The following is a 13,042-nucleotide window of genomic DNA, read 5'->3' on the forward strand; positions in this document are numbered from 1 at the left end:
GAAGGTCGTCTGGAAGGATGTCCAGAAGGACATCCAGAAGGGCGTTCAGCTGTCTAGTCTAATTAGCATATTACGCTGTTATTACTATAGATATTCAGGGAGCCCTGACTATGTGTTGGGAACTACTTTAGGTGCTGAGATACAGCAGTGATTTCAGAGCTAAAGTTCTTGGTCTCATGGAGATTCCTCTTCAGTGAGGGAGGATAGACAATAAAACCTTGCAAAGTAAAATGGCAGCTGGTACTATGGTTTATTAAGAAAAGTAAAGCCGAAAAGAGGACAGAGTGTCAGCACTGTGTGCGACTATATGCGTGTGCATGAGTGTGTGAGGGTGAATGTGTGAAAGTGTAAGTGTGCATGTGGGGTGCATGGATGTGTATGAGTGTGTGAGGGTGAATGTGTGAAAGTGTAAGTGTGCATGTGGGGTGCATGGATGTGTATGAGTGTGTGAGGGTGAATGTGTGAAAGTGTAAGTGTGCATGTGGGGTGCATGGATGTGCATGAGTGTGTGAGGGTGAATGTGTGAAAGTGTGGGTGTGCATGTGTGAGTGCATCGTTCTGCATGAGTGTGTGAGGGTGTGAAAGTGTGGGTGTGCACGTGTGAGTGCATGAATGTGCATGAGTGTGAGTGTGAAAGTGTAGGTGAGTGTGTGTGAAAGTGTGTAAAGGGAGTTAGGGTGATGTTTTGAACGAGGAGGTGATAGGAGGTCTCGCTAATGTAGTGCATCATAGCAGAGACACAATAAACTGCAAGAGGCCACTTGAATATCTGGGGGAAATCGCAAGTGCAAAGGCCCTGAGGCTGACTTGGCAGGAGGCAGCACAGGTGGTGCCAGGTGGCAGAGGGGAGAGCGCTGTAAGAAGGGTTGGAGGACTAGCCAGTCCAGAGTGAGACGAGGCTGTAGGCCATGGGAGGGCTTTACTTTTCCTTGTCTATGGTGGGAACTCATGGGGGTTTTTTGAAAAGATATATGTGTTAAGACTCTCTTTGGTTTCTACATTAAAAAATAGACTATGTTCCTGTTGAATTACTTAATTCAATAAGGGACTATTGTACTTTTCTATCTATTTTTGCCAAGAGTCCTTTAAAATAACAGTGAAACAGAGGTCTCTCAATATAATCACCCCCCAAGTCGTTTCTTTCTTACCCTTCACCTGACATTATTTCCAATACTACTTACTCGTAAGCTGTACCTTTGTGCTCGATCTTTACTATGGGGGCTCAAGTACTCTATCATCTCCTCTTTTCCACCCAAACCCCAAGGAAGGCTTAAGCAAGAAGCAAGGTTCACAGGACCCTACCTCCGAGGCTGGTGGTGTTTATCCGTCCACGCAGGACGCTGTCCACCCCACGGAGCAGCGGGGAGAGGGAAGGAAGGTGCCGCGAGCAGTTAAGGACGTGAGCTCAGGGCCAACAGCTGCGTTGCGGCCTGGCTCTGGCCTTCGCTCACCAAGTGATGCGGGCAGATGGGTCAGTCTGTCCAAGCTCAGCTGCCTCGTTTGCAAAGCGGAGCTAATGGGCCTTGCCTCCTGGCTTCTGGTGAGGGCTTTATTAGCTAACACGTGAACAGCACTTAGCACAGTGCTTGGCACATGGTGAGTACGCAGAACGCGGTGGCTGCCTATTTTTATTACTGTGATAGAATAACAACTTAAAATCATAATGATGTAAAATTCCAATCCTGGGCTACAAAATTGATTTTGATTCTTCACAGTTGTTTGTGACTCTTGGTATCCCGTAAGAACATGTTGAATGCAGAGCCGGGGTGCTTCCTTTGCAAATAAGACATACAAGGCCTGGCCTTACCTACCTCCCAGGTGTGAGCGTGGTCCCTTGGATGTCTCCTCAAAGGGCACACAAAGATGAGATGGTTGGGTACCAAACGCTCTTTTTTGTTTTGTTTTGTTAATGCTGCCGCTGCAGGGAGGGAAGGGCCAGCAGCCAAAGCTGATTTGTGTTCGGAACGAGGAAGCGAAAATGTTTGGTGACACTTTTCAGTATCTGTGGGTTCTATTCAGAGAAGAGAGAGGGATTTCGGAGGCTCCGTTTCATGCTTCCGCTCCAGCTCCTCGGAGAGCCAGCTCAGTTAGAACTAAGCCAGTTATTCGGAAGCTCTCTGCACAGGACAGTTAACTAAACGAATGGACAAGAGCGGATGTGGGCCCACTTTATGAAAATGGGTTTCACCAGCCTAGGAGTCACCAAATTTGAACCTGAGCTAAAAGGCCAATCCCCAGGGGTGAAGCCTTCACACATGCGCGCTTGTCCCTCCCCCTGGACGGCAGGGCCCATTCCCCGGCCTCCGGGCTCCTCCGCGCAGCCAGGCCCCTCGGCATCCCTCGTCCCAGCCCAGCTCTGTGCCAGCAGGAAGCCACTGAAAGTGGGCCAGGCGGAGGGGAGATCTCAGACATACGCAGAAGGATGGCATTGGTTTGGGCCCTAGTGGAGTTTGGGGTCCCAGGAGGGAAAGTGATCACCTCTCAAACCCCCTAAGCACAACCTTGTGATTACTGCCCATTTAAACTGGCTAAAGTCAGCATTTTGTGTTTTTTTCTATAAAAATATAATTAGTTTTAATATCTCGGCCAAAATAGCATAAGCCCTACCCGGTTTATCTGGGAAGGGCAGAACCCAAGGGTCGGGAGGGTTAGGACTAACTGCCCCGATGAGAGAACAGACGTGTGGCAGGACAACAGCCGTGCACCCTGACTCTGGTCACTGTCTCTTAGAAGTCAGTTCCCAGGCAGCTCCTGGATCCACAGGCTCATGACTCCCCATCCCTGACACACAAATAGAGCGGCGACATGATTACACCTAGAACCAGAGCAGGGGAGGCGCCTGGCCTTGGTAACTAAGGGCCAAGGGAGCCTAAACATGCAGGCTGTCTGTCAACAAGACAGAGCGAGTCAGCTGGCACCCACCTCCCCAGGTGAGCTGGAGGAGGGCAGCCCATCCAGACCAGTCTCTGTGCCCCTGTGATGGAGACGGTGCCACATTCAGCCTCTGTGCTTGGAGGGAACTCGACAGGCACTGCCAAAGGCGGCTCTGAGTCCAGCAGAGATGCTGTGCCCTCTGCTCCTCACTCAAGGAAGTGGGCGCGTGAAGACCCAGTCCCCCAGGCTGTTTCCCTCCACCTCTGCCATCCCCCCAACCCCCCTCCATCATATCCTGGCCTTTTAAAAAGAAATTTTCTTGCCCGGCTGGGTGTGGTTGATCATTGACCTGTGAACCAGGTTCAAATCCCCGTCAGGGCATAGGCTCAAGTTGTGGGCTCATTCCCCAGTAGGTGGCGTGCAGGAGGCAGCTGATCAATAATTCTCTCTCGCCATTGATGTTTCTATCTCCCCCTCACTCTCCCTTCCTCTCTGAAATTAATAAAAATATACCTTAAAAAAATAAAAGAAAGTTTCTTTCCCATGCCAGGCTGTGGGGAAAATTAGAAGGGACATGTTACTTTCCTGTCTTTTTCTAAGGAAAAAGTTATATTTTAAACTTAAAACACATGCTCTGTATGTAATGAAACCATTTGGTTTTTTGTCTAAATGTAGTAGTTTAAAAATAAAGGTTAAATATTTCTTTAAAGCATAATTTAACTTGGGTTCATGAAGGCAGGGGTTGGGAGCTGTGTTTGGAAGAGCCTCCTGACCCATCATGCTTCAGTTGTATGTGCTTTGGAGCTAATGGATTTGGGGTCATCCAAAGAGGGTTTGTGGTCCATGGGGGACAGGGGCCTGACATGCCAACGTTGAGAAGCTGTGGAACACACAGAGCTAACCTGTCTAGGTCAAATCCAGACCTGGCAAGCAGTGGCCCACATCTTTAGGACATTTTAATACCAACTTTAATACTATGAGTGTTCTAAACACAGTTTGTATCCCTTCTGCCAGTGTATGGAAGCCTCATCCCCTGGGCTCTCTTGTTAAACCGTCCCCTTTCATGCACTATTATTTTCAGTTTGAAACTCAAGATAAAATAAATCGTATTATAGTTCAATGACCCTCCTATTCCTAATGTTTAAAAATCTTTCTTCTACTATAAATGCACACATACATACATGATTTATCCTTGCTTCTACCCACATTTTTCCCATCAGGGCTGAGTCTTCATCTCATCCAAGGGTTTGCAACGTTTAAGAAACTCAACCAGAACTGAAGCGATAGTTCCCTGTCTGGGACCCTGGTGTTTCTGCCATTTGAATTCCAAGTTCTTTCAACAGCTGATGAGCAGCTGTCCCAAGGACCTCCTGATATTGCACAAGTTTCCTCCTGGTGCCAATAGACCAGCCTGAGAAACAGCTGGAAAGGAGGAAGCCTGTGTCTTCCCCCAGCACCTCATTCCTTCCTCCCAGGCCCTGCCCTCCCCACAGTGCCATTCCCCCTTCCCCGGCAGAGCTCACAGACCTCCAGTCTGGCCTGCCAGCCCTCACACCTGGGGCTGCGTGGGGCCACTCCTGCTGCCCATTTCCTCTGCCACAGATTTCCTGGCTCTATATCTCCTTGATTCATAAACCCTCTTTTCAAGCAGATAGCCTAGTGAAGAATAAACCAATACGAACTCATTCCACCCAAGTAGCAATTCTAATTTAAGAAAGTATTCCCAGTTATTCCATTGCCTCCTGCACCCCTCACTACATTCAGTCCCGTACTTCTCTCCCTAAATGCCTTTGACCACCCCGTTCCCTCCTTTCCTTTCCCTGTTGCAGTGATGGCGAACCTTTTGAGCTCGGCGTATCAGTATTTTGAAAAACCCTAACTTAAGTCTGGTGCCGTGTCACATAGAGAAATTTTTTGATATTTGCAACCATAGTAAAACAAAGACTTATATTTTTGATATTTATTTTATATATTTAAATGCCATTTAACAAAGAAAAATCAACCAAAAAAATGAGTTCACGTGTCACCTCTGACATGCGTGTCACAGGTTCGCCATCACTGCCCTATTGCCATCTATTAAACTTTTCCCATCATTCAAGGTTGCTAAGAAACACCGCCTCCACCTTGAAGCCTTCCGTGAACAGCCAGAGCACTCATTCCCTCTTCTGAACTCTTAGGGAGCCTAATGAGCACTTACTCACACTCCTTTATAATACAGTTTTTAATCAGACCCCTGAAGCAAGAGTAACTCCTTAGACACACATGACCCTCCCATATGCCCAGCACAATGTTCTGTATATAATCAACGCTTATTAAATATCAATGGAATGAAAGCAGGAGACCAAAACAAGTACTGAGATGGTAATTTCTAGTTCTTTCTCCAACCGAAAGGTAGGGACCAAATCTTATGAATTATCACATCCGCACAGTGCTATATGGTGCTTGCCTAGTAGGACCCCAAAGATGGCTTGCTGGGGTCAATCAGTCACTCAGACGATGGGACTTGGGAGAGCAGTGTTACATCCTTTCACATGTTTGCACTATTCCCGCTGCGGGAGACGAGTCGGAGCGGTCCTTTGATTGCTCTGCATTTTTGTCCAGGTCCCCATGGCAGCAGACCAGGGAATTTCCTTTCCCAAAATTCTGACTTTTGTCTGCAGTGAACTTCCTGGCATCTCTTTTCCATTCAATGTATGCCCTGCTGTGGTTTGCAGTCATCTGGGTAAAGGGCGCTCTCTGCAGAGTGGGGCAGCGATGAATAACTCCGTGGTGGAATGCAAATGTGAAGACCCAGCTTCCTTATTAGCTCAGTGTTCTCCGAGTGTCCCTCTGTCCCTGCTTTGTTCTGTTGTTCGTTTGTTTGTTTTCATCTGATCCAAGGTCTAGGAAAAGAGGAACTTGCTTGTGGAGAAACCAAAAAAAAAGGAATTCATAAGCAAATATGTTTATTCCATTCAGCCCATGTTTGTTTCCCCTTTTTTTTCTATATTCTGTCATGAAATGTCAATTTCTAGTTACAAAGTGGAAAAGAGCCAAACCGGTTTGGCTCAGTGGATAGAGCGTCGGCCTGCGGACTGAAAGGTCCCAGGTTCGATTCCGGTCAAGGGCATGTACCTTGGTTGCAGGCACATCCCCAGTGGGGGGAGGGAGGGGTGCAGGAGGCGGCTGGTCGATGTTTCTCTCTCATCGATGTTTCTAACTATCTGTCCCTCTCCCTTCCTCTCTGTAAAGAATCAATAAAATATATTTTTTTTAAAAAAAAAGTGGAAAAGAAAAATGCTTTTCTGGGTTTGGAGAGACTTTTAGATTTCTGGGTTCATGCCTTCTGTCTCTTTCAGGGGTAGGGGAGAAGAGGCTAGGATTTCATGTTCTCTGCATATCACTGGAATGTCCTGCATGTTTGCAATGTTTTCATGGCTCTTCATATAATTAAGGAAAAAATCAGAAGTCTAGGAAGGAGTTCAAGGCATCAGGAAAACTCTCCCAAACATAGGACATCCGTGGGGAGGTAGACATGGGACACAGTGGTCTAGAGAAGGGTAGTAACCAATTTTCTACCTCAAGGTCACCTGCACCTGAGTGTTACTCAGCCTGGAGAATGCCATCCACATGCCCTGGTTCCTTTCGCCAGGAGTTGGAGAAATGTTGGGGGTCAGAGGAGCCTGGTTTAAAGGAAACTAAGATCTAAGTTCTTGTCTCAGGGCCCCATGCTTTTTATTAACACAATTTGTCCTTAGGCGAGGCAGACATATACACTTCAAAGGGTCGGGTTTTTTACACAGAAGCATTGTCAGATTTGGGGGAATTAGCCTACGGCTGTTCAGGTATTTGGCCAGTAGGAGGCAATAACATGTAGATTAAGATGCCCTTTAGCTGTCTGGCAGCCAAGCAGTCATTCCTTTTCAGGTTTGGGGAAATGCCTTCAGCCATTCCCAACAGGTGACTACATGTGAGACTCAACCCTGTTGAGTCCCCAAGTTCCATCAACCTTTTGATGAAACTCTTGAAATTATGACATGCTAGAATTAGCTTCTGACAGAGAAACACCCAGGATTAAGGACTCGCAGTTCTGTGGGAATCTCTACAGTTTGGCAGTTAATTGACTGTCTATTGTGTTTTAATGGACATTTTTCAACCTCCCTAAGCCTCAGAACCCTCCTTTGTAGAATAAGGATAATAAGCCATCTACCAATGAATCACTTGGCTTAGGAGCTGGCACTCATATGCCGTCAGTGAGTAGGGGTTCTTCCTATTGGCAGAAGTACCAAACAGCCCCTGATCCTTCTGCAGACCCTGACGATGCCTATGAATGTGACACATATTGGAAGTGGTGTCACTAAAGTACTTGCTCATAAATATTTGTGTCCTGCTCATTGAATCTGATTGTCAGGCACCTCGCTTTGACTTGAGCTATAGCATGGTTTTGAAACAATTCATCCTTTTTTACCCTCCATTTCAGGAACACTCAAGAATGGACTCAAGAATGGAAAGAATGCCCTGATTACGTTTCTGCGGGAGAAAACAGCTGTTACTTTAACGCATCGTATACCTCCATCTGGGTGCCCTACTGCATCAAGCTCACTAACAATGGTGGTACGGTGGATCAGAAGTGCTTCTCTGTCGAGGAAATAGGTAAATCACAGGTTTGTGTTTCATTTGACATGGCTTTAGATTAAGTAAGCGGGGAGGTCTACAACATTCAAATGTATTTGTGTAGGAAGACCTTGTCCCTGTGCCCGACAGGTGGATGGCGGTCTACTTGACCGGCACGAGATCAGCTGCTGAACAAGAAGGAAAGGGCAGCGGGGACTTAAGTTGGCTCTAATATAAGAGAATCTGGCAGCAAATGTTGAAAAGGAAAGAGGGGGAGCCTTGTGGAATCTTCCTTGAGGAGGTGTTTAAGCTGGATTGTATTGTGTGCCACTGCGGGGGGCAAACTCAACGTACTCTTAAGATTCCTTCTCTCTTAATCATTCAATATGATTATTATATATCTGCTGATATAGCTTGGCCTTCATCTCTTCCATTGCTCTAATAAGTGCCTAGATTTTCTTTTAACACAAAGCACAGTAAATCGGGGGGTTTCCATTTACAAAACAGCCCAAATCCGTGTAAAGACATGTTTATAAGATCTCCAGACAAACATTGGAGATAATCAGTGCAATGAACTAAGCTGCAGACAGACTACCACTTGCCCATCATGTGGACACAGGGGAAATGCAACAGAAGAACACAAGCAGCTAAATTGGGATGTTTAAACGATAGTAGTATAAACAGCTAAGTGGAAAAAAATCAAAGAAGGACTTTGAGTAGCTGACATCAGTGCCTCAAATCTACCCACAAAAGCTCATTTGTTGCGCATAGGAATTCCTTGGAGCTTCTCTCGGATGGGCTGTTCTTGTCTGGTTTCCCAGGCATCAGCAAATGGAAAGAGACAGAGAGAAAGTGGCTAGGAGCTGCAGAGAAAAACAAGTAGATCTGATAGCCTAACTTTGAGAGGGAACATTAAGAAAACTTAAGCAGAAAAGAGAACCTAACTGCATTGGTGAGAGAGACTACTGAGTATATGTCCTAACACGCATAAGTGTAGCTATTGAGTGGTTAAGTGTGTAGTACTAAGAATACTGGGTCAAGACCCATGTCCTGACCCTGTGTCTGCCAATTGCCAGTCCCACTCTTGTACCTGACTGAGTCACTGAGTGCCAGCCATGAGTTGGGCACTGTGCCCAGGTATAATGGCTTCAGAATAAATAACATACAGTCAAGTCAGAGAGTCAGGCATGTTGGCAAATAATTGCAATAAATAATAAATAAGCGCCATAGTGGGTGCTGGACTCCAGGTGTGTGGGACACATAGCCAGCCAAGGTGGGAGCCAGAGGTGTGACAGATTGACTGAGGAAGGGCTGCACAGAGATGGGGACAGTTCAGTTGCTCCTTAAAGCATGTGTGGGGTTGCCAGGTGTACAAGATGGACTGTGTCTTCCAACAACTACTATATTCCAAAAGTGACAAATAGCACAGAAATTTCAAAGACTCAGGAGCAGTTAGGCAGGCCCGACTGGTCAGCCACAGAAATCAGCAGTGATGCCCCACAAAGGAATTTGGACTTTATCTTACTGGCAAGGGGCACATTTGAGGATGTTTAAGCGGGAACATGACCTAAGGATAGTAATAGTTAACACTTCCAAAGCATTTATCATGATTCAGATCTAATAACCATGGGAGATAGGTCCTTATCATCCCCATTTTACAGATGATGAAACTGAGGCTCAGAGCATTAAATGACTAGCCCTGGGTCAATTTGGAGATGTGGCAGTCTCAGGTGCCTTTTAAACATCTCAGAGGAGTTGGCAGGTATGGCACACGGAAGTATAGAGGTCAGGAGAGGTCGCCGTGCCTTCTCAACAGGGCCCGTTCATCTTCTATTTAAAGTAGGGAAATTTTAAAGATGTCACATGAGTAATATGTTTTAGAAAATCTCCCATGAAAAACATTTTTTATAGTTCGGTCACTTATAAGGTTAAGCTTTGGTTATCAGAACATCAGTCCCCAACAAATCCAGAAAAGAAGGTATTACTGTCAGTATGTGGCATATGTAGCTTAGCTGTTTTGCAAATCACTCTAATTTAATTTCCCAAATGTAGTCATGACTAGTCAAATTTGGACTTTCTCTATTTTTTTTTTAAAGTGGTGCTCACTCCATAGTGGCCGATAGCACTATGATTGTTTCAGCCTTGGTTGAAAGAAGAGTTCCCCTCTTTGGCCACCAAATTTTAACAGCCAAAAAGAGCTCCCCACAAGGTATATTTGTAGGCCTATCTCTGATCAACCCTGGGGACCCAGACGTTGCCACATTCCAGGTGACCTCCATATAATAGAAAAGAAAGTAAATTTTACTCCGTGTCTGGTACTGAGACCCAAATAGCAACATTTTATTGGGGACTATCTAGAACAGGGGTGGGGAACTTCCGGCCCGTGGGCCTTATAAGGTCCTCAAAATCATTTGGTCTGGCCCTGCCACGGCAGTAGGAGTGAGTTAATTAAATGTTTGGCCAAATATAGCAGGCTAAATTTTAAGTTGATAATTTTGTATGGCCCGTGAATGTTATAAATATCCAAATGGCCCTTGGCAGAAAAAAGGTTCCCCATCCCTGATCTAGAATGTACATTTAGATAGAGTTCCTGGCTTTAGAGTCCATCTTTCTCTTCATCTGCCTTTGGGAAATTATGGTCTTTGTGATGCTAACAGGCGAAATGCAGCAGATCTACCCGAGAATGTGCAGTTGGTAGAAACCAAGCAAAACACTGTTGCCAGTTGTTCACATGGGTTAAGTGAAGGAAAACAGGGCAGCATCACCATCTGAGAGAGCCGTGCAGTGCCTCCCTCCTTAGGTCTGGGGAAATGATCGCATGTGGCTGGGAAGACCCGCCAAGGAGCACTGGCTGAGTGTTGGGGAGGACTGTGCTGGTAGCAGCACAGAAGTGAGTGAAGCAAGGCCCTTGCCGCAGGTCATGAACAGTTTGGAAGAGAAAAGTCTCCTCTACCCTGAATTCCTAATATAGCCGCGTGTTTAAATGCCGTAGGTCTTTCTCACTCTGTTCCTTAGTTAGAATGAATCCCTTTGCCAAATCCCAAAGCATTAACTCTATCAGAGCTCAAAGAAATGCAAAACCCAGACGATCTTTAAGAAAAGTTATAGTTCAGACTTTAAACTCGAAAAGGACTTTCATATGGGATTTTTAGAGTTACACACAGATTGCCCTTAAGGAAAAATTGGTGCTCACTAATAAAGTGAGAATAGACTGATAGGATTATTAGAAGAATTGAGAGTGTGAATAATGAAATGTGTAAAGTAACGTGGTCTCTTCAGAGGAAAGCATTCCGTCACTACCCAGGTGCGTACTAACTCTCCATTGAAACGCACAGTACAACCAGATCCACCCATCGGCCTCAACTGGACTTTGCTGAACACCAGCCTGACGGGGATTCATGCGGACATCCAGGTGAGATGGGAGCCACCGTCCAACGCAGACGTTCAGAAAGGCTGGATCGTCCTGGAGTACGAGCTGCAATACAAAGAGATAAACGAGACCCAGTGGAAAATGGTAAGATATCACTACAAATCACACTGGAAACCTTTTGAATTGTCTTCGTTTGATTCAACACCCCCTCTCATGGGTATATGTCCTTTGGACCTAGTACCACATGGCCATGCTATATGCTGCATCATTGCTTATTGGAGGAAAATAATCAGAAAAGTATCATCTTGGGGTCCTGTCCAAGAGCATGGAGCTTCTATGGAAGCCTCTGGAAGGAAAAGGATACTGTGTCCCCAGTCATCCTTGCTGTCCAGTTTAACTTTAGAACAAACTTGTATACTCTAGCCACTTAGCTGTCTTTGGGGATGTGGCTAAACATGGGAAGGGTCATCATCAAGGTCAACAGTGAGCTACGGCTAAATATTCTCCCATGATGTTAGTTGCTACTCCTCACTAGAGCTTCGTTAAAATAAGTTCTTGAGTGACTCCAGGAGGGAAACGGAGGGAGGGAATGTGCCCTTTAGAGGCTTCAGAAGGATATTTGGTTAAATACCTCAGGGGACAATCAAGCTAAAAGGTTTTTAAGTCTGCAAGGAGCATGGTACTGGTTGACCTCTGAACTCCTCACTTCCTTGCCAAGCGTGTGGGAACCGGGCACTTAGATAAATTCCGCATGGCACACAGCACGAAGAAAAACAGGATTATCATGCTGCTCCCAATATAACTAATTCTAAATCAGTCTGACCACAGCCACAGCCCCGGCCAAGTCCAGTGGTTTCTGGCCGGGCATCAGTCATGCCCGGCGGCTGGCACAGCCTCGCCGCCGACTCTTCAGACACCGGGCCCTGTCCATTCAGTGAACTGCTGAAGAAGTGGCTGATTTTGTCACTGGAGGAAAGCTAAATTTGGAGCAGCTTTGCACAGTTAAATATTGGGCTTTGAGGTTCTGTTTTCGCCATCGTTTTAATTTAGATATCCATTCTGTGACCTGGTGTAAAAAAAGCCTGGTTGGATGCTGAGTCAAACGAGACTTTCTAAATCCACGCTCATCAAACATGTAGCCAGCCACCGGGGAGTGAAATAACCACTGTACTCAGGTACCCCAGGGCAGCTGATCTCAAAGCAGGAACTGTAGACCCCTGAGGGTCCCTGAGACCCTTTCAATGAGTCCGCAAGGTCAAGACTGTTTTCATAACAATGCTAAAATGTTATTTCTTTTTTTCACTGTGGTGAGATTTGCCCTGATGGTACAAAAGCAGTGATGGGGAAACTGAGGCCGCCTTAGCACAGAGCATGGCAGTAATACCGACTCGTACTGCTAGTCACCGAGCACTCACAGGGAAGGGAGGGAGGGAGCCAGTTGCACACAAGAGCGCCCTTGATGCAGCTTTGAAAATTTTCAGTTTTGTTCCAGCCCGACCTTTGAGGACACAGCTTTTTAATATTCTGTGTGCCGCGTGGAAACCCAGGTAAAGCGCTTTTGCTGCCTACGCGGTGCTGATGGTTGTCTTGAGAAAAAGCCCTTACCCAGCGGGGCTACCAGTGGAACTCGCTGCTTCTGTAGGGACCGCGGTTGGGAGCACCAGTTGTACGTGGAAGACCACTGGTAGACGGATAGATTTGAGTTAGCAAATATTTGGCAAACATTTCTTGAAAAAAAATGAAGTAAGCTCATCGCTTCAAGAAAAACAATTGACAGTATTTGTTGCCAATGAAAAATCCGAGCTTACCAGGGAAAATCGGAATTTTGGAAAACCTTGTACAACCATGACCTTGTTAGCTTCCTATCTTTGAAGACACTCCTGATGAGATGAATGATGATACCGTTAGCAAAAGTGATTTTTTATATTGCATAATAAAATACGTGTACGTTTAGAAAATCTGCATAACTCAGGGAACCAATCTTTTCCAAATAATCAGTACATGGTGTAATGAAAATCACGCATGGGGAAATGGTTCATTCAGAGTCAGAGGGAATGGTGGATGCTAACGGAACAGCGTACAGAAGATTCACTGATACGGTTTCCAATTCCACACTGTAGCTAGCCTCTAAGAAAATGCCACTTGCTGAGTTTGGCTGTTGGTGTTAAAGAATAGCCACAATTATCTGAAAAGCCTATCAAAATA

General features: G+C 45.8%; 1 protein-coding gene across 3 annotated transcripts in view; it reads left to right on the top strand.

Annotated features, from left to right (window-relative positions):
- Positions 1 to 13,042, top strand: part of GHR (growth hormone receptor) — a 200,700-nt gene that overhangs the window by 172,830 nt on the left and 14,828 nt on the right. For all 3 annotated transcript variants that reach the window (XM_015571011.1, XM_006774555.2, XM_015571012.1), the window contains 2 exons: positions 7,334 to 7,506; positions 10,803 to 10,981. In XM_015571011.1, coding sequence (XP_015426497.1) covers positions 7,334 to 7,506; positions 10,803 to 10,981 — 352 coding nt within the window. The remainder of the gene's footprint in view (positions 1 to 7,333; positions 7,507 to 10,802; positions 10,982 to 13,042) is intronic.

Source organism: Myotis davidii, unplaced genomic scaffold (assembly GCF_000327345.1).
Source record: "Myotis davidii unplaced genomic scaffold, ASM32734v1 scaffold348, whole genome shotgun sequence".
Taxonomy (NCBI): domain Eukaryota; kingdom Metazoa; phylum Chordata; class Mammalia; order Chiroptera; family Vespertilionidae; genus Myotis; species Myotis davidii.